Source organism: Aythya marila, assembly GCF_965140915.1.
Source record: "Aythya marila genome assembly, chromosome: 1".
In the NCBI taxonomy this organism is placed as follows: domain Eukaryota; kingdom Metazoa; phylum Chordata; class Aves; order Anseriformes; family Anatidae; genus Aythya; species Aythya marila.
This window is the reverse complement of record NC_139042.1, coordinates 42,522,052-42,547,785: the sequence shown is the minus strand read 5'-3', so window position 1 is coordinate 42,547,785 and position 25,734 is coordinate 42,522,052. Positions and strand designations below refer to the sequence as shown.

At 41.2% G+C, this 25,734-nt stretch overlaps 2 protein-coding genes across 3 annotated transcripts in view; one reads left to right on the top strand and one right to left on the bottom strand.

Moving 5' to 3' along the window:
• The window catches only part of PIBF1 (progesterone immunomodulatory binding factor 1), a 120,043-nt gene extending 118,557 nt beyond the window's left edge, over window positions 1-1,486 (bottom strand). For both annotated transcript variants that reach the window (XM_082752362.1, XM_082752363.1), the window contains exons 1-2: window positions 1,369-1,486; window positions 502-817 (exon numbers count right to left, since the gene is read on the bottom strand). In XM_082752362.1, coding sequence (XP_082608488.1) covers window positions 502-753 — 252 coding nt within the window. In that variant the 5' untranslated portion in view covers window positions 754-817; window positions 1,369-1,486. The remainder of the gene's footprint in view (window positions 1-501; window positions 818-1,368) is intronic.
• Window positions 1,487-1,571: 85 nt separating this feature from the next.
• Window positions 1,572-25,734, top strand: part of DIS3 (DIS3 homolog, exosome endoribonuclease and 3'-5' exoribonuclease) — a 29,635-nt gene continuing 5,472 nt past the window's right edge. Inside the window, exons 1-18 of the mRNA XM_082784671.1 lie at window positions 1,572-1,861; window positions 3,282-3,439; window positions 4,137-4,327; window positions 4,444-4,517; window positions 6,478-6,645; window positions 10,224-10,388; window positions 11,303-11,416; window positions 11,511-11,648; window positions 13,643-13,789; window positions 19,126-19,242; window positions 20,066-20,167; window positions 20,797-20,861; window positions 20,953-21,037; window positions 21,645-21,772; window positions 22,223-22,309; window positions 23,173-23,329; window positions 24,594-24,808; window positions 25,240-25,408. Of these exons, the coding sequence (XP_082640797.1) occupies window positions 1,628-1,861; window positions 3,282-3,439; window positions 4,137-4,327; window positions 4,444-4,517; window positions 6,478-6,645; window positions 10,224-10,388; window positions 11,303-11,416; window positions 11,511-11,648; window positions 13,643-13,789; window positions 19,126-19,242; window positions 20,066-20,167; window positions 20,797-20,861; window positions 20,953-21,037; window positions 21,645-21,772; window positions 22,223-22,309; window positions 23,173-23,329; window positions 24,594-24,808; window positions 25,240-25,408 (2,514 nt within the window). The 5' untranslated portion in view covers window positions 1,572-1,627. The remainder of the gene's footprint in view (window positions 1,862-3,281; window positions 3,440-4,136; window positions 4,328-4,443; window positions 4,518-6,477; window positions 6,646-10,223; window positions 10,389-11,302; window positions 11,417-11,510; window positions 11,649-13,642; window positions 13,790-19,125; window positions 19,243-20,065; window positions 20,168-20,796; window positions 20,862-20,952; window positions 21,038-21,644; window positions 21,773-22,222; window positions 22,310-23,172; window positions 23,330-24,593; window positions 24,809-25,239; window positions 25,409-25,734) is intronic.

The window sequence follows — 25,734 nt, the reverse complement described above, 5'->3', positions numbered from 1 at the left end:
TACAAAACCTGTCTTAATTTCATGTATCTTAGTTGAAGTTGTATGCAACAAAGTCTCCTACTGTTATTATTACTGTGTGGCATATTCTAGCTACATCTTCACTAATAGATCACTCAATAGCATTCAGAAGACTTTTTCTAGCCTATGTCAAGTTCAGGTTAAAAGCCTCATTAACTTTTTCACGTTAGTGACAAATTATTTACTGTTTCTGAAAAAAAAAAGTTTTTTTTTTCCTTTTACTTTAGAAATGAAAAAAAAATAGACCTAAGATGATCCCAACTCATCCATTTGTAAGTGTAACACCTTGCACAACTCAGCTACATCTTCTGTATCTTTGTTTCCTCCTTTTGTGATCTTAAATAAACAAACAAACAAAACGCTAAGTAGGATTCCAGTATGCAGTTTAGAGACATCCTTTTGAGGACCCAAGCTTCTACTACGCTCTAAAAGCAGCAGAAACAAGAAACGATTGTATGATGAAAGAAACGTAACATCTCTTACCTTGGTCAAATATTCTACTTTCAAGTTATCAATCATCAGGTTTTTCTGAGACAATTCTATTTTAAGCAGCTGAAGATTATGGAGCAACTCTTTCCGTTCGATCAGCTGCTTAGTGATTTTCACAGTACCTTCCCTTTCTTCAGAGGAAGAAAGATCATCGGTTGGGATGGTGGTTTCTAAGCTAATATCTTCTGACTCCAAGGAGCTAGAGATGTTTACTTTCCTGGTTTCCTTAGAGCTTTTACGTGACATTTTCTTTCACTTTTTGAAGCACTTTTTAAAGTTATATTTTGAGACGAGCCCCCGGAAGAGTCAACTGCAAAAAAGCAAAACAAGATACAATGTAACTGAAAATTAACTAAAGAAGCAATACTTCTCAACATCACAGTAATGTATTTCTCCTGCACTTAAGGAAGACATTTTAAGAAGCTCCGAACAGGGTGGTTTCCCGAGGACTCTGTCTTTTAATATATAATACTAACAAGGGTTTTGATACTACTAAATAATGATAGTAACAAGGGGTTTGACTGCAAAAAACACCTGCTTCTCACACTGCCAGAAGAGCATTCAAGCAAACCCCAAGCCCCCAAACCATAAAGCATCAGAGAGCACCACCCAGCGAGGGGCATAACGCGAGTGGGCCGAGAAGACAGAAGAGGCACCCCCTGAAGCCCGGCTTTGTCCCTGCTGTTTGTACCGGACTGATGTGCCCGGTACCTTCGGGGCACCTCCCAAAACCAAGGCACTGGGGGCTGCCTGCTCCGGTGGGGCCACCCCTTCCCAGGGCAGGGGACAGCACCGGGATGCTCCGTGGCTCCGGAGCCGTTGCAGGGCTCCGGGGCTCGCCCAGCACCGGCAGCTACTTACGGGGAGAGGCCGTGGGTTTGCTGCGGAGAAGCACAGCCCGGTGCACGCTTCCAGAGGACCGGGAGAGGAGCGGGCAGCGACCCTGCGGGGCGGCAGGACCCCACACGGCAGCGCCCGCCCTGGCGGCCGCGCTCCCTCCTCCCCCTCAGCGCGGCTGCGCGACGCCATCACCGCGGCGACGCGGCTCCGCCATCTTCCCCCCCCTTTCCTCCCCCTTTCCTTTTCCCTCTCTCTCTCTGTATTTGCCCGCCCGGCCGCCATGCTAACCTCGCGGACCTTCCTGAAGCGCACCCGGGCGGGCTCCGTGCTGAAGGTGGTGCGGGAGCACTACCTCCGCGACGACATCCCCTGCGGCGCCGCCGCCTGCCCGCTCTGCCCCCCGCTCCCCGACGGCGGCCCCAGCGCCCTGGAGGAGCGGCCCAGCGGCGCGGCCAGCAGCCTGTGCCCCGGCCCGCACTACCTGCTGCCGGACACCAACCTCCTGCTCCACCAGGTGAGCCGGGACGGGGCACGGCACGACGCCTCCTCCCCGCCGCCATCACCCCGCGCCCCCACCCCGGGCTGAGGAGCCGCTCCCCGCGTCCCGCAGCCCCCCGGCTTTGGGTTGCCTCCTCCTCCTCCTCCTCCTTCTTACAGGGTTTTGCTGTCTGGAAACGCTGGGAGTGGAAACCCGGTTATTTTTTTGGTTTGGCGTGGGTGTGGGAAGGCAGGCAGGGAGGGTGAGCAGATGCTGGAGCAGCCATCTGAATCCTCAGGTGGCCTCGTGTGTTTTAGAGCCCACGTGCGTTGCCCTAAATACCTCTCCCGGCCTTCAGAGACCGCTACAAATTTTATAGCGTGGTGTTGGTTCCAGGCGATGAACAGAGCCCACAAAGTTATCCCAAAGTGATCTCCATGAGTTTGGGGTGAGCTCTGCAACCCATCACTGTAAAGAGCGGCTTAGGTCTGGGCAACGCAGGCAGTACAGCAGGCTGGGAGACGGTGAATTCTCAAGCTCAGTGTTTAATTTGTTTGTTTGTTTGTTTTAATACTGTTGAGTACATCGGTAGGATATAGAATATCCCCTGCAGATGTTGGAAGCTGGAAGATGTGGGTCCTGAATGCTGTCATTCCTTACTCAGGAGAGGGGCACAGCACTCTCATGTTTTAGCAGTTAGCTATATTAAAAGCGGTAAGTAAGGCTTTTCATCCAAAACAGCAAGAAAGTGGATGTTTTCAGCCTATTTTCTGTGAACTTCTTGTTTGTTGGTGAAATTTTCATATGTTGTAGAGCACTCTGAGACCTTGCCAGGATGCAGTGCTATGAACCAGAGCAGAGGGTATTAGGCATTCTTGGTAACAACACCAACAGGTTTTCTCTAGCAACTGGAACAGGGTTGCAACAGTAATGCTTGGCCTGGCAATTCAGCTCCTGTGTAGAATAGTATTAAACTTTTTGCCCTATATACATTGTTCTAGGTCATCTAAACATCCATCAGAGAAGCTTCATCTGGCATTGCTCTTAATTGTCTCAGCCATGCCACCCAGTACTTCATCTTTGTCTCTTTTTGGAGGTGGGTTTACACAGTTGCTTGCCACAAGCTCAGAAGTGAAGCACGCATCTTTTTCTCCTGATAGGAATATGTTTTTTTGTACATGGTTGTGTACTGTGGCTATCAGGAGCAGAGAAAAAAAAAAAGTGCTAAATTTAAAAGGAAAAAAAAAAACAGGTTGGAAAATCCAATTTGAGCATTTTGCCTACAAGCAGAAGGGTGCAGCTTATTATTCACTTCATATTCCCAATGGCAAGAGAGAAAGGCAGGAATAGCATGTCTCATTCTACATTAGTTTTTTGCATATTAACCAAACAAATATTTGAAATCCTGTTATTGGACAGAAAAAAAATAATGATGCATTTCCATTTTGTTCTTCAGATTGATATACTTGAAGATCCTGTTATCAAGAATGTCATTGTGCTACAGACAGTTCTACAAGAAGTCAGGAATCGGAGTGCACCAGTGTACAAACGAATTAGAGACGTGATTGGAAACCCGGAAAAACATTTCTATTCTTTCACCAATGAACATCATCGGTAAGGCGTAGAATAGGATGTAATAAGGTTGTATAGATGCCCACTAAAAAGCTGGGAAACAGCTGGAACATGTGAACTAGGCAAATAAATTAGATGGACATGTCAGTTTAATTACTGCATAGCACTATATACTTCCAAAAAATCCTATTGGGAAATGAATATTCCGTGAGCTTTTTAATTTTTTAACTGCTGTAGGCAGTTTATGGGCAATAGTGTTAATCTGCACAACGGAATAATGCTCTTCTATTTCAGTGTTCCTTTTAAACATATTCCAATGCTTTATAAATATGCAGGCTCAATCTGTAGGAAAATTCAAAAATCTGTTAGGTAGTGACAGAAGGGTCTAAGAAATGAAGATGCGATTACTTTGCCTACATTTGTTTTCGTAAGTAGTTTCCACTGCAGCAGTATCATAGTTGTAGCAGTGTTCATCTTGAGTGCTGTTCAATTGTTAGTGAGGAGGTTGTGTAAGAACTTAACACTTCCTTGCTATTCTTCTTGACCCTCCTGTCTCCTAACTCTTCAGTGGTCTTTAGTATTGCATATTTTAAAAATTAGTACAGCAGTGATTTGTTTGGCTTTACAATCTTAATCTTATTTGTCTGAAAAAGATGTTGTGATTATGGATAAATGTTGCGATTTTTTTGTTGTTGTTTTGGTTTGCTTACCACCCCCTCCACTTTTTATTTTTCTTTAGAGAAACATACATAGAGCAAGAGCAAGGAGAAAGTTCTAATGACCGCAATGACAGAGCCATTCGGGTAGCAGTAAAATGGTACAACGAACACTTGAAGAAAATGCAGAATGAGGAGATCCAAGTTATCTTTCTAACAAATGACAGAAATAATAAAGAGAAAGCCCTTGAGGAAGGGATAACTGCTTATACATGTAAGTTAAATGGCATGTATGTTTAATTTATTGCATGGATACACTATTTCAGCAGTGTCTTCGTGCCTAAATTCTTTACCTCTCTTGCATAAATATTTGTGTGTGTGCTTTTGTAGGTGAGGAGTATATAAAAAGCTTGATAGCTAATCCTGAACTTGTAGATCGTCTTGCTTGCGTATCTGATGAAGGGGTATGTCTTTATTCTCTTTTGTGCTTAATTTATTTTATAAAATGTTTTACAGTCTATTGTTAGATGCCGTATGTCAGGCTACTAGCATCAGTTCAGAAAATTAAAACTCTGGTCTTTATTACCATTTTCACAATACAACTTCTTGCTAACTGAAAAGGAAATATTGCAACTATTTTTACTGCTGCATTTTTATATGCCTATTAGTAGGTATCACCTATTTATTTGTGAAAAAACGGTTGCTTTAGGTAACTGATACAAGGCTGAGAATCTTAACAAGTGATTCAACAAATTGTGTAAAAAACAGAAATAATTCAACTAAACTGAAAACGTCAGAAGTCTATTGCAAACCATTTGATCTTTGTTTCTGTTTTGTCTATTATTTGAAAGCTTGTGTTAATTTATTATTTATCAAAAGCATTTTCTAGCAAAATAATCTGATTTAGCGGTTAATGGACAGAAGTGCATGCTGCAGCTTGCAGATGAGTTACTTCATTGTTTATTCTCTTTGTCCCGTGTTTATCAGAATTAAGGTTCAGGTGCTCATGTAAGATTAACACAGCTGGAAACTAACACCACCAAGAAAAGGGAAGATAAATTCCATCAGTTACTTTTAACAGTGGAATGGAACACACTGGAGGGACCTGGACAGGCTTGAGAGGTGGTCCTGTGAAAACCCCGTTAGGTTACACAAGGCCAAGTACAAGGTCCTGCATCTGGGCTGGGGCAATCCCAAGCACAAATACAGGCTGGCTGCAGAATGGAGCAGCCCTGAGAAGAAGGACCTGGGGGTGTTGGTTGATGAGAAGCTCAACATGAGCCAGCAAGGTGTGCTTGCAGCCCAGAAAGCTAACTGTATCCTGGGCTGCATCAAAATAAGCATGGCCAGCAGGGCGAGAGAGGAGATTCTCCCCCTCTGTCTCCTCTCCTGAGACCCCACCCAGAGTACCGTACTGTGTTCAGCTCTGAAGCCCCCAGCACAAAGACATGGGCCTGTTAGAACAAGTCCAGAGGAGGGCCACAAGGATAATCAAAGGGCTGGAGCACCTCTCCTGTGAAGACAGGCTGAGTTGGAGTTGTTCAGCCCGGAGAAGAGAAGGCTCTGGGGACATCTTATAGCAGCCTTCCAGTACCTACAGGGGACCTACAGGAAAGCTGGGAAGGGACTCTGTCAGTGAGTGTAGTGATAACTCAAGGAGTAATGGCTTTAAAATAAAAGAGGGTAGGTTTAGATAAGATATTAAGGAAGAAATTCATTCCTTTGAGGGTGGTGAGGCACTGGCATGGGTTGTCCAGAGAAGCTGTGGAAGCCCCATCCCTGGAGGTGTTCAAGGCCAGGCTGGATGGGGCTTTGAGCAACCTGGTCGGGTGGGAGGTGTCCCTGCCCATAGCAGGGGTTTTGGAAATAGGTGGTCTTTCCAACCGAAACTAGTGTGTGGTTCTATGATTCTGTGACACACAGGAGTGGGAAGAAAGTGGAGGGCTGCCAAGCTGATGCTTTCAGGAGTTATCTACAATTCATTCAGCTTTAATTTAGTTACTGTTTCAAAGTTTAGTCCTCCGAGTTTCTTTTCATGTTTCATACAGCTGCTTACCCTGCGTGCTATACTCTTTGCTATGTAGTACTGTGATAATATTTTCTTCACCAAACATGTATTTAGTCAATATATCCAAGTAAACATACATGCATACTTTACTTATACAGTAAACTTTAAGTAACTGCAGGCAAACAGGAGAAGATGTTCCTAGCATTATTATATTTCTACGTTCTTTATGATTTTATGCTTCTTCAGAAAAAATGACTGCTTAATAATAGTTTTTCATTATTGTGCATGTTCGTTCCTACACATAGTTATAATTTTGTAGTTTGCTAGCTTGAGTTTCATGTTTCTGAGTAGAGTTTTGGAATTATTACAGATGACTTTTTTTTTTTTTTTTTTTTTTTTTTTTTTCCCCCTTAAAGAAAGAAATAGAAAGTGGCAAAATAATTTTCCCAGAACACCTTCCTCTTAGCAAATTGCAGCAAGGAATAAAATCTGGTATTTACCTCCAAGGAACCTATAGGGCAAGCAGAGATAATTATCTTGAAGCTACTGTTTGGGTTCATGGAGATGCTGAAGAAAACAAAGAGGTGAGTTTATTTTGACTTCACACTGCGAATTTTAGTCAGGGTCAGTAATGACCTAAAATGTAATTCTTCCATGGTGACTTGTGATGTTAAAAAGGAATATTGTATTAATTTTTCTGACATCATTTTTTTCCTTTGTTTGTGTGGATATAGACTGCTGAAATACCAAATATGCTCTTTTTGAAAAAAAAATAATAATAATCTGTTTAAAGGTATTATTTGTGGTTTGATAAAATACATATAATGAAACCTGAATCTTAGTTCTTAATACTATTTCCGTTGAATTAGATTAGATTTTGAAATGTTTGGTGAAAGAGAAACAACTTTGCAGAGGATTATGAAAAAAACTGTGGTGAGCCCCTGTGTGGTTCTCCTGCTTTATTTGCCCTGCTATTTTCAGGCTGCATCCCCCCCCAAGAAGTTTATCCTGCTTGGGACAACTCCCATGACTGGAGTGCTGCAATGTCTGGCTATAGGCTCTTCAGAAGGGACAGGCAGCATGGAAGGGGTGGTGGTGTGGCTCTCTATATTGGAGAGTCTTTCGAGGTTGTAGAACTCGAGGCTGGGAATGATAAGGTTGAGTCCCTGTGGGTTAGGATCAGCGGGAAGGCCAACAAGGGAAGCATCCTGGTGGGGGTCTGTTATAGACTGCCGAACCAGGATGAGGAGACGGATGAGGAGTTCTACAGGCAGCTGGCAGAAGTTGCAAAATCATCAGAGCTTGTTCTTGTGGGGGACTTCAACTTCCCAGACATATCCTGGAAGCACAACACAGCCCAGAGAAAGCAGTCTAGGAGGTTTCTGGAGAGTGTGGGAGATAGCTTCCTGACACAACTGGTTAGTGAGCCTACCAGGGGAAGTGCCCCGCTTAAACTTCTCTTCACAGAGAAGGACTAGTGGGAGATGTGGTGGTTGGAAACTATCTTGGGCAGAGTGACCATGAAATGGTAGAGTTCTCCATTCTTGGAGAAGCCAGGAAGGGGACCAGTAAAACCGCTGTATTGGACTTCCGGAGGGCTGACTTTGAGCTGCTCAGGACACTGGTTGGTAGAGTCCCTTGGGAGGCGTTTCTGAAGGGCAGAGGAGTCCAGGAAGGCTGGGCGCTCTTCAAGAGGGAAGTCTTAATGGCGCAGGAGCGGTCTGTCCCCACGTGCCCAAATATGAGCCGGTGTGGAAGAAGCCCAGCCTGGCTGAACAGAGAGTTGTGGCTAGAGCTTAGGAAAAAACAGAGGGTTTATCATCTTTGGAAAAGAGGGCAGGCCACTCGGGAGGACTATAAGGATGTTGCAAGGCTGTGCAGGGACAAAATTAGGAAGGCCAAAGCTCATCTGGAGTTCAATCTGGCTACTGCCGTTAAAGATAACAGAAAGTGTTTTTATAAAAAATACATCAACACAAAAAGGAAGACTAAGGAGAATCTCCATCCTCAACTGGATGTGGAGGGAAACTTAGTGACGAGAGATGAGGAAAAGGCGGAGGTGCTTAATGCCTTCTTTGCCTCAGTCTTTAGCTGCAAGAGCAGTTGTTCTCTAGACACCCAATACCCTGAGCTGGTGGAAGTGGATGGGGAGCAGAATATGGTGCTCAATCCACGAGGAAATAGTTGGCGACCTGCTACGGCACTTGGATGTGCGCAAGTCAATGGGGCCGGATGGGATCCACCCAAGGGTACTGAGAAAACTGGCAGAGGAGCTGGCCAAGCCACTGTCCATCATTTATCAGCAGTCCTGGCTATCAGGGGAGGTCCCAATTGACTGGCGGCTAGCAAACGTGACGCCCATCTACAAGAAGGGCCGGAGGGCAGACCCAGGAAACTACAGGCCTGTCAGTTTGACCTCAGTACCAGGGAAGCTCATGGAGCAGATCCTCTTGAGAGTCATCACGCAGCACTTGCAGGGCAAGCAGGTGATCAGGCCCAGTCAGCATGGGTTTATGAAAGGCAGGTCCTGCTTGATGAACCTGATCTCCTTCTATGACAAAATGATGTGCTTGGTGGATGAGGGAAAGGCTGTGGATGTGATCTACCTTGACTTCAGCAAGGCTTTTGACACCATTTCCCACAGCATTCTCCTCAAGAAACTGGCTGCTCTAGGCTTGGACTGGCTTATGCTTCATTGGGTTAAAAACTGGCTGGATAGCTGGGCCCAAAGAGTCGTCGTAAATGGAGTCAAGTCCAGTTGGAGGCCAGTCACTAGTGGCATTGCCCAGGGCTCGGTGCTGGGGCCGGTCCTCTTTAATATCTTCATCAATGATCTGGACGAGGGCATTGAGTGCACCCTCAGTAAGTTCACAGATGACACCAAGTTAGGTGCGTGTGTCGATCTGCTCAAGGGTAGGAAGGCTCTGCAGGAGGATCTGGATAGGCTGCACCGATGGGCTGAGGTCAACTGCATGAAGTTCAACAAGGCCAAGTGCCGGGTCCTGCACCTGGGGCGCAATAACCCCAAGCAGAGCTACAGGCTGGGAGAGGAATGGTTGGAAAGCTGCCAGGCAGAGAAGGACCTGGGAGTGATGGTGGATAGTCGGCTGAATATGAGCCAGCAGTGTGCTCAGGTGGCCAAGAAGGCCAACGGCATCCTGGCTTGTATCAGGAACAGTGTGACCAGCAGGGCTAGGGAGGTGATCGTCCCCCTGTACTCGGCTCTGGTGAGGCTGCGCCTTGAGTACTGTGTTCAGTTTTGGGCCCCTTGCTACAAGAAGGACATGGAGGTGCTCGAGCGGGTCCAGAGAAGGGCGACGAAGCTGGTGAGGGGCCTGGAGAACAAGTCCTACGAGGAGCGGCTGAGGGAGCTGGGCTTGTTCAGCCTGGAGAAGAGGAGGCTCAGGGGCAACCTTATCACTCTTTTTAAGTACCTTAAAGGAGGCTGTAGCGAGGTGGGGGTTGGTCTGTTTTCCCACGTGCCTGGTGACAGGACGAGGGGAAATGGGCTAAAGTTGTGCCAGGGATGTTTAGTTTGGGTATTAGGAAGAACTTCTTTACCAAAAGGGTTGTTAGGCATTGGAATAGGCTGCCCAGGGAAGTGGTGGAGTCACCATCCCTGGAGGTTTTTAAAAGACGTTTAGATGTAGAGCTTAGGGATATGGTTTAGCGGAGGACTTGTTAGTGTTAGGTCAGAAGTTGTACTAGGTTATCTTGAGGTCTCTTCCAACTTAGACAATTCTGTGATTCTGTACCTACAACTGTTGGTACGGTTGTACAGACACTATTTCCAAGCAGCAGCAGTTGTCTCTTCCCTCCCCATTTCTGGTGGCAGCTGTGGGTGCTTCTTACACTCTCTGACTCTTAACTCCGATTTCCTGGTAGCGTGTGGAGGCTTCTGGCCCACAAAAATAGAATTGCCTGATTATTGTATATCTTTTTAAAGTCTGGTGAAAACATGTTTTTGGAGAGACTGTTGGAATCCTGAAGTAATATCAGAATGAAAATAAGCGTAAGGAGTGGAAAAAAAATCTTTTAAATGTTCTTTAGAGTACAGAGCCTGTTGTACATAAATGTATATACTCTTCCATTATGCTGCTTTGATTTGGGTCTTTTGCTGCTATCATTGTGACCATTTTCATTTTGTCTTTTAAAAATCCAGATAATTATACAAGGTCTTAAACATTTAAACCGAGCAGTTCATGAAGATATTGTAGCTGTGGAGTTGCTGGCAAAAGATGAATGGGTGGCACCATCCTCAGTAGTCTTGCAAGATGATGGCCAGAATGAAGATGATATTGAAACTGAAGAGGAAAAAGAAAACATTGTATGTTTGTTGTTTTTTCTTTTTTACCACCTCTCTGTCAAGAGAGAGACAAAATCTGTAATATCCTGACCATAAGGTTTTAGATTTGCACATCTTTTTAATACTGCCTCCTAAAAGCTGTAATTACCTCAAAAAATCTTGGAAAATTAAATGTTTATTCTAGTCCTACTGTTGCATTGGATATGTGAATACATGTATAAGAGGTGCTTTTTTTTGAGGGGTATTAATCCCTATCAGATATTCCCAGGTTATTTTGTTAAATTACATAATTCCAATGTTTCTGAGTGGTAGCCAGGTGGCAGTATGCAAAGCTATATGCTAGTGTGTAGATTAGGAATTGCTGAAATAGGAGCAGATACAGTATTACAATGAGAGTCAGCTTTTAATGGCATTAGATATATTTGGAACCAATTGTAACATACTCCTCAGCTATTTGCAGTAATTCTGCTTAGTGTGTATACACGTGTATATACCCTGTCCAACAAATATTTGCGTTTCTTTAAAAACATAATCTTTCCACAGAATTTTATAGGAAGATACGTATTTATTACGGTGTTTAGAAGTACTGGAGAATTTTCAAGAAACATTAAAAAGATTCATTAAAAATCAATAGGTTAGAAAAGAAAATGGGGATACTCGGGGAACAAGCTGAGACAGTAGAAGATAGCATTTCTTCAGCCTTTTTTCTGCTGTTCTTTGTTCTGAAATTATGTCCATAAAAATCTTTACAGAGTAAGGTTTGTCACATTACAAATACTAAAATTGTTCTGTTTATGAAGCCATAATGAATTTATGGCATTATAGTGATAACATAACCTATTACCACCTACCACATAGGTTTTGAGATATGTGCTATAATCACACGTTAACAAGTTCAAACAATTCTGTTTTTTCACCCCTTTGTTTTATACCAGTTGAAGACTTCTGATAACAAGAGCATGCTGAGACCTACAGGAAAAGTAGTGGGCATTATAAAACGAAACTGGCGACCGTTCTGTGGCATGCTTTCCAAATCACAGATCAAAGAGGTAAGGTAATAAAGCTATTGTAAGAGTAGATTTCTATTATTATTATTATTATGTTAATTAGAAGTTATTTGTTCCTTTTTCTGTCTGCTAATAGGCAAGGCGGCACTTGTTTACACCAGCTGATCGCAGGATTCCTCGTATTCGAATAGAAACAAGACAAGCAGATACACTGGAAGGACAAAGAATAATTGTTGCTATTGATGGTTGGCCCAGGAATTCTAGGTATCCTAACGTAAGTTTGTGTTTCCTTCTGAACTTTTATCTATGTGACTTAAACTTGTTTATTAGGTAAGATGTTTATTATCTGTAATGCTGAGTAACTTGAAAAGGTGTTGACATGAATTGTTAAAGTTCTTTGTATATTGTTCTTTAATAGTGCAAATTAAGGAAGTCCCTAAATAATCTAGTTTACTCTTGCTCCCCCCAAAAATATATGTCATCAAACCTAAAAACCCAGTCCTCAGGTTCTGCAGTGAAGCTATACTTCCTAACTATGGTGCTTTATCTAGACTAACTAGGGACTACCTTGTTTTAGTCTGGCTCCCTAGAAACGTCAACTCTTTTCTTCTGGCTTTGTTCATCTACATGCCGATCAGCATCCTGGAAAGTAGTTTTAAGCACACGGGCCTAATGCAGTCAAATTATCAGGTGGGGCAGAGTTGCAGGTAATTAAGTTCTTAGAAGTTCCATATAAATAAACAGGAATATATTAGAGAAAATTTGAACATAAGCTTCAATTTGTGCTGAACACTGGGTTTGGAAGGGGCTTCCCCTGGCTTGTGTAAGAGTGTGTAGTTTATAGTGAGAGCACAGGTGTCTTAGGCACATTTCAAGGTATGGAGGAAACTCAGAACATACAGAAAGAGTGTTTTAAGACAAACAGCATTGCTGCAGAGGATGAGAGGTGTGAGTTAATGTGAGTATTAGGGAGTGGGATGTATGGTGCAGCACAAATTCACAGAAAAATTAGACCTTAGTTGTTCTGTGGCTTGCGGGAACAATGTATTTTCTTTCCTGCAAAACTGAATTTCCATCTTTACAGTTTTTTTCAGTTTTAACTTTAGAGAGTTTAGTACCGTTGAAGCAAAAGAAAAGAGAAAGTTCAGACCTCCTGAATCAGTTGTTTAAGTTGAGAAGGTTAAATGAAGAAGAAAATATGACTCCTACTGTGTAATTTAATAACTAATTTAATACTAATAATCTGTGGAATAATAGTTTCAAATATTTAATTACTTTTGATCAAACACGATTGGCAGTTGGACTCACAGGTTCCTTCCAACTGAGCTATTCTGTTCCATTATTCATTACAGATGCCTGCAGGCCAGACCTGCTCCTGTTCAGCTTGCTAGTATATATGTAGCCCTCATTTCCATGAATAACATCTCTGCTACCCAGTGGTGGGTGTCCTGAGCTTTATCAACTCTGTCATGTTCAAGTCCCAGTAGGACTAAAAGACCAACAGGGTTGTTTGAGATGTGTGTGAAGTCTCAGCAGCTTGTCATCCTGGCAAAATAAACAGCTGTGTACAAGTCTAACAGCAGTACAGCATCTAATCGTGGAAGGCTTATGTGGAGAGCGGAATTAGTTGTGTGAATACTAAATATGGCTTGCACCCAAACAAAAATTAGCTCTGTATTTACAAAAAAAAAAAAAAAAAAGCATATTTTCACTTTCATGTACATAACACGTGTATCACATGTGCAAAGAAGCAAATCCTGTTCAGGTCTCAGAGATGCAGACACAGTAGGCTTAAGGTATTACTATATAGTAAATGTATGCTGTAGATTAAAAGAGATGAAATAATACTTTAAATAATTTCTGGAGAATCAAACAGTATCTGGAGGAATACCTTAAAGCTGCAAGCGTGTCACAGAGATTTGGCTTTGTTGAAACATTATTATTGAAATAGTTGGTGTATATGATAAGTAGAAATTTGTTTTATGCTAGTTAGATCGTTAAATAAGCCCAGACACCTGTTTGCAAGTTACAGAAGTGTGCTGCTATTGCCATGTTATGCATCTTCAGTATATGCTACATTGTGGTTGCGCTACTTAAAATGAGTTATAAAGAATGAGTTCATTAGAAAAAATACATTTTAAAGTATTCATGTTAGAAGCATTTCAAATATTTAATTACTTCTGAGCAATTGGTATTGCTTGATGTTCATGTATTTGTGTGTGTGTACATACATTATATACACACACACACAAGTATGTTGTTTTTCAGGGTCATTTTGTAAAGAACTTGGGAAGTGCTGGAGATAAAGAAACTGAGACAGAAGTTCTTCTGCTTGAACATGATGTCCCTCATCAACCTTTTTCACAAGCTGTCCTTAGTTTCCTACCAAAAATGCCATGGAGCATTACAGAAAAGGTAATGTATTTTAATTATTACAATAATTACTGTGCCTTCTCCTTCAAATCAAACACTGTGACATTCTCAGGTATTTGTGTGTTCCAAACATAGAGGAGAAATGTTGTCTAAAAGCATTTTTTTCTGGACTTTTATCCTGATTTCCTGTGGAAATAATAGCTGCTTCTGCAAGATTTTTGTGTTTTGGCTAAAACTGTTTGTTAGGGATAGATGTTTTAAAATTTAAAATAAAAATAATAATAATAATAAAAAAATCACACACAACTACCACTACTACTATAGAAGGTTTCATTTAAAATGTAAAACAAAATTACTTGACAAGGATGGGAGTTTACAATTCAGCAATTGTGAATCATAGAATATCCTGAGTTGGAAGGGACCTGTGAGGATCATCAAGTCCAACTCCTGGAACCGCACAGGTCTACCCAAAGTTTTAGAACGTGACTAAGTGCACAGTCCAAACGCTTCTTAAATTCAGACAGGCTTAGTGCAGTGATTACTTCCCTGGGGAGCCTGTTCCAGTGCGCAACCACCCTCTTCCCGATGTCTAGCCTAAACCTCACCTGCCTCAGCTTGACACCATTCCCGTGTGTCCTATCACTGGTCACTAAGGAGAATAGATCTGCTCCCCCTCACGAGGAAGCTGTAAACTGCAATGAGGTCTCCCCTCAGCCTCCTCTTCTCCAGGCTGAACAGGCCTAGTGCCCTCAGCCGCTCCTCATACGTCTTCCCCTCTAGGCCCTTCACCATCTTCATCGCACTCCTCTGGACACTCTCCAACAGTTTCCCATCCTTTTTGTTCTGTGCAGCCCAGAACTGCACACAGTACTCAAGGTGAAGCCACACCAGTGCCAAGTAGAGCAGGACAATCCCTTCCCTCAACTAGCTAGCAATGCCGTGCTTGATGCACCCCAGGACACGGTTGGTCCTCCTGGCTGCCAGGGCACACTGCTGGCTCATATTCAGCTTGCTGTCTACCACGACCCCCAGATCCCTCTCTGTGGGGCCGCTCTCCAGCGTCTCATCACCCAGTCTGTAAATACTGCTAGGGTTGCCCCTTCCCAGGTGCAGGACCCGGCACTTGCCTTTGTTAAACTTCATGTGGCTGGTGATCACCCAGCTCTTCAATCTGTCCAGATCTCACTGGAAGGCCTTTCCACCCTCAGCCAAGTCTACAATTCCTCCAAGTTTGGTGTCGTTGGCAAATTTGCTCAAAACTCCTTCTAGTCCTGCATCCAAATCATTTATAAAAACATTGTTAAGCAGGACCTACCCCTTGTGAACCCCTGTTGGCTAGGACCAATGACCACATTGTCCCCCAGGTGCACGTCAATTAACTTCAAGGGTCATCTTCTCCAGAATTTTACCAGGCACTGACTTGAGACAGACAGGCCTGTAATTGTTAGGGTCTTCCATCTTGCCCCTCTTGAAAATTGGCACATTTGCCAGCTTCCAGTCTACTGGAACCTCTCCAGTAGACCAAAGACCGTTGAAAAATAATTGAGAGAGGTTTTGCGATGACATCAGCCAGCTCTTTAAGCACCCTGGGATGAATCCCATCCGGACCCATGGACTTGTATGGATGCAGGTAGAGCAGCAAATCCTGCACACAGTCAGGGTTGGTTGGGATTTTATTATCCCTACTATCATGGTCCGCCAGCTCAGGGCACTCTGGGTCCTGAAGCCCATCATCAATGTTGTAGACAAAGGCAAAGAAGGCATTAAATGTCTCTGCTTTGCCTATATCATTGTCTATAAGATGACCATCCCCATCAAGTAGAGGACCTATGTTTTCTTTGGTCCTCAACTCAACCACTTCATCATCACTGTGGCCAAGATGGCGGCCAATTGCCACACCCCCCACAAGACCCTCTCTCTTCTCCAGCAACAGATCAAGGAGGGCACCTTTCCTAGTTGGCTCCCTTAGCACCTGCACCAAGAGTTTATCATATAGGTGCTTTATGAACCTCCTGGACTTGCTTGTGTCTGGCAAGTTGAAGTCCCCCATAAGGACAAGGGGAATTGATCTCAAGGCATCTTAGTTCAGCAAAGAATAATTCTTCGGTGTTGTCATCCTGGCTGGGTGGTCTGTAATAGACTCCCACTACGACAACTACGATATCCCCTTTATCTGTTCGTCCCTTAATCCTTACCCACAGGCTCTCAACTTTGCCATCACCAGCTTGAAGTTCCACACAGTCCAGCTCCTGCTTCACATACATCGCCACTCTTCCACCTCGCCTGCCCTGCCTGTCCCTCCTGAAGAGCCTGTAACCATCTATTGCAGCACAACAGCCACAGGACTCATCTCACCAGGTTTCACTTATGCTGATGATGTTGTAGCTGCGGGACTGGGCCAAGACTTCTAGCTCATCCATTTTATTCCTCATACTGCATGTGTTTGTGTAGAAGCACTTCAAATGCACCTCCCTACGCACAGCACCTTGTGGAGCAGACCAAAGGACCTCACTAGCACACAGTCCCTCTGATTCTAGTGCACCATCCCTTAGCTCATCACTGATTGCTCTCAGACTTCTCCTTGCTACTTCATCGTTACCAGCCTGACAGACCAGTAGTGGGTAGTAGTCAGTGGGCTGTACCAGGCGCTTGACTTTCTCAGCAATGTCTCTAACCTGAGCCCCAGGGAGGCAACAGACTTGCTGTGGGTTGGGTCCTTATGGCACATCGGGCCCTCTGTCCCTTTTAGAAGGGATTCCCCCATGACAATAACCCTTCTGTCTTGGCAAGAGATGCAGCGATGTGGGGGGGTAGGTTGCCTTGCCTTAGGCACCCTCCAACTGGGACAGGCTTTCGTCCACATCAGTTGTTTTGACTGACAAGTTCTAGGGCCTCATACCTGTTCTACAAGGATTGATGGAACGTGAGGTGGGCAGGGACAGGGCTCACGCACCACCCCGAGAAGGAACCTGCCTCGATTCCCCCCCTTGGCCTAGGTCCCCTCCTACTGCCTGGCAGGATGGGGGAACTTTTGTCTTCTGCGTAGCAGGAGGCACTTGTCACCTGTAAGGTTTTTGTATTTTGGTCTCACTAGATAGGTTTGTAACCAAATGCCATAAACAGAATAGTCTGAAGAGATTTCAATACATCCCAATATAATCCATTTAGGTAATCAGAGAAAGAGAAGTTGATGTTTACAGAATTGCTTGTTTCAAATGCTGTTAGTGAATCTCAAGTTCTGCCCGGTACCTTAGGTACAGGAAACGGCTGCTTTAGAACGTACAGAACCAGCTCACCAGGGAACCCTGAACACCAACAGTGTTTGTTTGGGGGGGATTTTTTTTCATTTGCTTTGTTTTTGGGGGTGGTCCTTTTTGGTTGTTTATTTTGTGTGTTTTATTGCCTTTGAAGCGGTCTAGTTTTATCATCATTTATCCCATACTCTGTGGCGTATTTGATTACAAACACAGGACAATTCCAGGGCCAGTCGTGGGAACAATATGTCTCGCTTTAAGTTGTTAAGCAACTCGGCCTTCGGGCCTTATATACCCTATTCCTCCCGGATCGAAGGGAAACATATCCGTCTCCTTTTCAAGGCCTAAGGTACCGGGCAGAACTTGAGATTCACTAACAGCATTTGAAACAAGCAATTCTGTAAACATCAACTTCTCTTTCTCTGATTACCTAAATGGATTATATTGGGATGTATTGAAATCTCTTCAGACTATTCTGTTTATGGCATTTGGTTACAAACCTATCTAGTGAGACCAAAATACAAAAACCTTACAGGTGACAAGGGCCTGGGCCAAAAGGCACGTCCAGGTCACCAGAGGGCGTAACAGCAAAGGCGTGCGATGGCAGCAGCAGTGGGGGGGGGGGGCGATGGTGTAGCAGAAGGATCGGTGGACGAGCCCGCAGGTCCCTCACAATCTGGCAAACCACACGTTTCTGACTGTGGTCCCACCTGGCTGTTTAAGGCCTCAGAGATTGCTCGCCACGTGCCGAGCAATCCCGCCACAACCTTGTCGTTTTTAGTTGCTGAGTCCCACACCTTGACCTCAGTTTGGTTCCGTATTTCAGGATCATAAACTGTCTGATTGTCAATAAAGAGAGTAAGCTGTAAGGTTACCAGGACAGCCTTTGTTTCTAAGGACGTATGATTCCCCATAATGCGCAACTGCTTACCTTTCGCCAGCGAGGGGCAGTTGTGTGCACCGGTCTGCTTCTCCCAGCTTGAGCTTCTTCCCAGCTGTGGTGTGCCTATTTCCAGCGACTTTCTGTACGAGCTCCTTTGAGGGGTTTGCGGAGTTTGGCCGAACCTGTCTTCATGAGGCGATCAGTGTGCCTGTTCCTGTCCTGGTCCCTGTTCTGCTAGCCTGTCCCTATTCACTCCTCTTTTGTTTTTGTCCCTCTTCCGTTAGCTTGTCCGTGCTCCTCAGCGTGTCCCTGTTCTTCATGTCCCTGTTCGGCGCCATTTGTGGCGTGACGACCACTCGGACACCAGGCTTCTTTTAGGATCAGTAACTGCTACTTCTTTATTAATGGCATAACCCCATCTCTCCCTCACAGAGGGCGTAGCTTCGACCCTCATTGAGGACAGGCTCCCTTCTTATACCATTTGCCCCACCGCAGTACTTTCCCACTCACTATTCATTGGTCAAACAACTTTGCCCGGCAACAGCAACCCCCCCCGCTGCCATGCCCTGACGGCTGGAGAACAGGCAACCCGAGACGAGGCGCCTCCTGAATCACCCTTCTTTGTTCCCTCTGAACTCGTTACATTCCTGATGGCCTCATCGTTAAGAGCCCGATGTTATCCCCAACCATGGGGCTTGTCGACCCCCATGGCCACACTCCCACAATACTGGTTTCTTCTGAGCTTGGAAGCTGACAGTGTTGGCTGTCTAGTCAAAGATACGTATCTTTCTGTAGCCACTGTACAAAGGTAGATACTTCCAAAGTGTGCAGTTCCTTACAGCTGTGTAGATATCTCAGCCTTGGACAGCTAAAGTTACTTGAGAACAGTAATTCTAAACAATTTATTTAGCTGGACAGCAGAGTCACAATTTCACTTAAAAAAAAAAAAATCTGAGATGATGAAAACATTGTGGATTTATTCTTTCTCTTCCTTTTGCTATAAAACCACATTGCAGTACTTGATCATCTTCTGTCTCGTGTTGTTTTTTTTGTTTTTTTGTTTTTTATCACTATAGTTTTTACATCTTATAGATAAATAATACTGCAAATCATATGCTAAATAAAAGCCGCTCTTTAAATGTTTGGCTGCTTTGGAAAATCTTACAAAAAACGCCTTCTGAATGATCATTTCTACTTTGGTATGGAAGATTTTTTTTCTCTGTTTTGTTTTTTAACTTCAGGATATGAAATACAGGGAGGACTTGAGGCATCTGTGTGTTTGTAGTGTTGATCCTCCTGGTTGTACGGATATTGATGATGCATTACATTATAGAGAAATGGAAAATGGAAATCTGGAGGTGGGTTCTTTGTGTTGTCAAACTAGTCATTTAGTATTTATTTTACAGGCAGTGCAGTAGTGGTAATAGTGGCAGTGCAACTAATACCAGCAAAGCTCAAGATCTGTTGTGAAAGAAATTATTGGTGTTTGCACAATTATAAGATGGGAATAAAGAAAAGATGTTCCATCAGAATCTCAGGGTGAATCTCTTCTAAATTCACCCTGCTGTCTGCTCATTTAGTATGAGAAAGTAACAATTTATTTACTGCTTTAGCTAACTGTAAACGTGGATATCTGCAGCTAGGATAAGAAACTGCTAGTAGGGTGAAGTTACAGCTGTAATAGCTAAGGACTGATTAAAAAGGCATTAAAAAGCTATAGGGTTGATTAACACTAGCTCTGCACCATTATATCTGATCTAGTTGTGCTTTCTTTGCTATAAGTTAATTTGTAGTTGTAATAGCAGAGAATGTCAACGTTGAAGGTCTAGCAAACAGAGAAAAGCAAAAAACAATTTGCAATGAGCCTTGAAAAAAATGAAACAGATTGTTTGAGGCCCTTGGCAAGAAGAGTTGCATTGGTAATGAATGCAGCTTTCCACTAAATGTATGCATGCCCTTATTTTGCATAATTGCTACAATTATTACTTCTTTTTTTAATTTAAGAGCTTTTAACTATACCTACTGATAAATATAGAAGCTGCTGGAGGGAACAGGAAAGGGGTAAATTGGCTTGTAAATAAAAACCTGAGAAAGTTTCTTTCATGTTGAAACCTAATTGTTTCATAAGATGTTTAATGTGATGCTTGTTGTTGTTTTGTTTTATTGTTTTGTTTTCTTAAGGTTGGTGTGCATATTGCAGATGTCAGTCATTTTATTCGCCCAGGAAATGCTTTGGATGAGGAGTCAGCAAAAAGAGGAACAACTGTGTATCTGTGTGAAAAAGTATGTTTTCTATGTAGACAGCTTTTTGTACAATTAATTTTTCATTGCTTTCCTTTTTAAATTCTTAGTAGAGCCATTATCTCTAGACTAAGAAAGAAAAGCTCCTTTGGGCTGCGCTTAATTTGCATAACTATCAAAATGAAGTTGCTTTCTGTCATTCTACACAGCAAGTATTTTTTTTTTTTTAATAAATCAATTACATAGATAATATGCCTTTCAACTCCTGTTTGATGCAAGAAATAATGTGTTCTAAAACTAGACTTCTGTTTTAATATAGATCTGAAACTGTAAAAGAAATGACCTGATTTTTGTTCTTTCCATTGTTTTTTTCTTATGATAGTTAAATCTCTGTTTCCTATGGTCTGTGTTTTTTGTTTTTGGAACTGTATGTTTAGGTTTGTAGTAACTTATTTCCCATAGACCTGGTTCTTAGAAATAACTGCTGTTAAAACAACAAATAGCTAAAATAGATGTTGGAATGAGTTTCCTTTAAAGTAGTGCACCTTTCTTTCACAAATCTGAGCTTTTTGTATTGATAAAATCAAACTATTTCCAAGCTTTTATTATGGTTAAAAATTACAACATTAAGTATTTATGACTAGTCACGCGTTTTATTCATTATTTTGCAGAGGATTGATATGGTTCCGGAGTTACTGAGTTCCAATTTATGCTCCTTGAGATCAAATGTGGACAGGTATATGTATATGATCCATACTTCAGTCCTGACAAGAAACTTCAGATGTGTGCATGTGATTTTTAACAGATTTTCCACCCCTCTCTCAAAGGCTTGCATTTTCATGTATATGGGAGATGAACCATAATGCTGAAATTCTAAAAACCAGATTTATGAAGAGTATTATTAATTCCAAGGTTAGTCACATGAATATATATATATTGTTTTAAAAAGCTGTAGACCTTCTTACAAAAGCAGTGATTAACAGACTTGATACTGAAGTTATGTTTTTTTTTCTTGTTTCTGTTATTGATGTACTTTATTGGAATTAGCAAATGATGCTTAAATCCTAAAGCAAAGAGTATCCTGCCCTGTTCTAAACATCAATGTTTAGAACAATTGCAATGTTTTTTCTGCAATTACTTTGTTATGATGTTTTGTTTAAGAAGTATAAATGTGTTGATATTTACTGGACATGGTTGCTATACACCATGAATACTGGTATTCAGTAGAGTCTGTAGGCGTTTAATACAGTTCTGTAAAATCAGACCTCTAATGTATAAAACATGTCTGTTATCAGCATTAAAAAAGTACTGTAAACGCTTGAGTTTTCTTAGGGTCTTCCATGGATCTGTCCTGCTTTGTCCTTTAGTCTTTGTAAATGACATACATTGAGGTATTGAATGTAAAGTTTTGTATTACTGTGAACCAGCTTTGACAACAAACAGCAGTTTCTGCAAGATAGAAATGTGTTCTTCTTTTCAGTGTTCAATTATGTATGTTTTTTTTTTTAACCTCTTCAAGGCTTCTCTCACGTATGCTGAAGCACAGATGAGAATTGATTCAGCGTCAATGAATGATGATATTACTGTCAGTTTACGTGGACTAAACAAGTTAGCAAAAATTCTGAAGAAGAAGAGAATTGATAATGGGTAAACCATGCTGTTGCTGTTACCTCTCCCTCCCCCTTTTGTCTATTTACTGTCTATTTACAACTGTCAAATTATATGTTACATATGCAGATGATGTGTTCATTTTTCCAGTGAAAATCTTTGGAAAGAAAAGTGTTTTGCCGTTTTGTTTTGCAGAAAAGCAGTTATCTTTGTTCCCCTAAAAACACAAACTTGGGATGTTAATTTTTCCTTTGCAAAATGAATTGGCAATATGGTTCTCTTACGGACATTATGCAAACAACCAAAGGAGTAGTATTTAAAATTTGAAATTGTGGATGCAGCATCAGAATTTCTGCTATTTTGAACATTAATTCCAATCTTTTTTTGCTATGTTTTTCATAACAAACCCAGATGCTGTGCATAGGCCTGCAAGTCTGCTGCTGTTTCTGCTCTACTGTAATTCATTAATACCTCTTAATTGTCTTCCAGAGCTTTGACACTTTCCTCACCAGAAGTTCGTTTCCACATGGACAGTGAAACTCATGATCCTATTGACCTGCAAACTAAGGAACTTAAGTACGCCTTTTTATTTTCCTCAATTGCTTAATTTGGGGCAGGGATGGAGTTAAGGTATATTTAACTAACAGCATTTTCTTAATAGTGTACAAGGTTTATGTAATAGTTCAAGTCAATAATCATAGAATAGACAGTTAATCTGTATTTACTACAGTATTTATGAAGTAAGTTATGAACTGCATGCTTCGTAGATTAATTTAAATCTTTGCTACTGATTTAAAGGAGCACTGGGCTATGGACTGTCTACGTCCCACTGACCTCTCCAAAGCTCTTCTACCAGTACGAACTAACAAAGTAGAATTTGGAGTCATGGATTACTGAAACTTTAACAACAGAACAATTCTGCACATGTGCAGAGTGATATCAGCGGTATTATTGAGGAGTTTTAGAAGCAGAGCTACTCATGCAATTTTTGGATCTAATTACTTTCTGTCATACTACTATGTAGTTTCTGTGCTAAAATCTGCACCAAGTTGTGTCCACTGTCATGACTTCATGGTGTGCAATATGGTGCTTTTAAGCGTCATACACATGATGTTTAAATAGTGTTCTTAGAAAGAAGCAGCTTGTCTGTTGGTCTTTTTTTTTCAGATAGCAATGCTATCTTAAAGAGCATTTTTATCTTCATCTATTATTTTAGTTTGTTTTTTTTCCTTCTGCCCCAGTGTTTGAACTTTACTAAATATTTGGTGTGTTTTTACTCTTAAAAATGTTTGTCTGCTTGTACTATATGTTCAAAAATACTGATTTACTAGATACTAGTACATAATATTTATAGGATAGTGACATGTTTCTTCATTAGACACACAAAACAAATACCTAATAATGCTTTTCTAACAATGCAAAATATTTTATGTTGACAGAGAAACAAATTCCATGGTCGAAGAGTTCATGTTGCTTGCCAATGTCTCTGTAGCACAAAAAATTTATGATGAGTTCCCAGAGTTTGCCCTGCTCAGGAAACATCCAGCTCCTCCTCCATCGAATTATGACATTCTTGTGAAAGCAGCAAAGTCCAAGGCAAGTTTTATAATTAATTCACTTAATTAGTATGGTAAAAAAGCTGCATTTTCTCTCTGGTTGGGCACTTACCAAAGAATAGGGGTTAGAAAGCAGTACTGTAAAAATGTGTCCTGCTACACTTTCTAACCACTGGTATCCGCAACAAGGTTCCTGTACTTCTAGGTGAAATCTTTTGCTTAAAATAAACAAACAAACAAACAAACAAACAAAAACCTTTTTGGGTAAAGAAAGCAGATCTGTCTGTCTGTTTTATTTTTAAATGTTACGCACTGTGAAACATTTCTCCTTTCTAAGCTGAATGTAATTTTTGAGACGGTTTTTGGCTTTGGGTCACACACATTTCTAATCTGAAAATGATTTTAAAAGTAGTGTTTTACTCAGAAGGCTTTCCATGGACTAACTTTCTCTTAATTAACCAAATTTACTTTTAATTACTCCAAAAGAACCAACACAACAGGTATTAGCATTATATATATATATATATATATATATATATATATATATATATATATATATATATATATGTAAATAAAAAAAAATGTGTGTGTATATATATATATATACACACACACACACACACACATTTTTTTTTATTATTAATAAATATGCAGTCACTTTACCATGGTACAGGAATCATTTGATCTCTACATCGCCCTTTGTTGTCAGTGGTGTACATTCTGTTGATCTTGTGGCACTGCAAAGTAAAAATGCATTTCTGTTGTTTTCATGCTATCTGTAACAAGTGTCACTGGCACACGAGGAACAAAAAAGTAGTAATGTTACAAATCACTTTTCCAAGTGTAAGTTTTAATAATTCGTGTAGGAAGCAAAATAAGGTTGATTAGTGCTTACATGGGACTTGGGTGGAAGTCTGAATATGTTACTAATAAATTTTTTGGTAACTGTTTTTTATATACCTTTTCATATACCTATAACCAATACTGAGATGGAAAACAATAAAACCAAGAGAAATTTGTTAATATTGGCATCCATACAGAACTAAGAAACACTTCATGCTTTTTCTGAATTTGTAGGCTGACTTAGTTTTCCATTGTTTGAATAGAATGCAAATAATAATAATGAGAAATGCATGGGGCTTTATTTGTAACACTGTCATTCCTTAAGTTGTCTACACTTCAGAATTTATCAGGTATGATATTTGTTACAGTTGCTAGGATTGGCATGGATTTAAGTGTTGAAATTCAAATAATGATAGTTTAATATTTGCTTGTAATATCTGACTTTTTTTCCCTTTCTACAGAATTTGGAAATTAAGACTGATTCTGCAAAGGCTTTAGCTGAATCATTAGACAAAGCTGAGTCTCCTGCATCCCCATATCTAAATACACTCTTGCGAATTTTGACCACTCGCTGCATGATGCAAGCTGTGTATTTCTGTTCCGGAATGGATAACGATTTTCATCACTATGGTTTAGCCTCACCTATTTATACCCACTTTACCTCACCTATTAGAAGGTACCCTTATTTTACAGTAGTTTTTGAGAACAAAGGTGATTTATCTGTTAAGAAATATTTTAGATGGTGGTGGTATCTATTTAAAACAAAATAATGTGTTTGTTCAGCTTTAGATTTGTATCGGTGAAACATCATTCTTAGTCCAAGAATAAGGCTTTATTTCTTCTTTTAAGTGCTCAACAGTACAGGCTGTATTGGTAGAATGTAATAAAGAATTTCATAGATGAAAAAGAAAACAACGTAGTTTATTTTCTCTCTGCAGAGCATATCTTTGGTCAATAAAGGGAATGTGATCTTGAATTAATACAGGGAGATATCAGCAGACCATCGGTATTACAAAGGTTTTTTTGATCTGTAAAATTTCTAAATACAAAATTATATTCAGAAATGTAATACAAAATGTTTTGACACGTCACTGATCATCTTTGCAGGTATGCTGACATTATAGTACATCGACTTCTGGCAGTGGCCATAGGAGCCGACAGTACTTATCCAGAACTTACGGATAAACACAAACTATCAGATCTGTGTAAAAATCTTAACTACCGGCATAAAATGGCTCAATATGCACAGAGAGCATCTGTTGCATTCCATACGCAGGTAAATAGTTCTGAGGTGGGAGCACAAACATTGCCCTTAAAGGAAGGGAGGAAATACTGAGTAGTAATAATCAGGTTGTTCTTTGTAGATCAGTAAGTCTGCAGTAATCGTTAAGAATGAATGCTGTTTATTTGAGGAAAAGCTTCAACATTACATTGCTGGTACTGAAAAAATTGAGAGTTACATCTAGAGGATGCTTTTTACTTTTTTTTTTTTTTTTTTGTTTAATAAATATGATGAATGCTTAATACTGCAGCGATACTATAAATAGCTAATATAATGATATGAATCTGCTTTTAAATATATGGTAATAATCTCTAAGTATA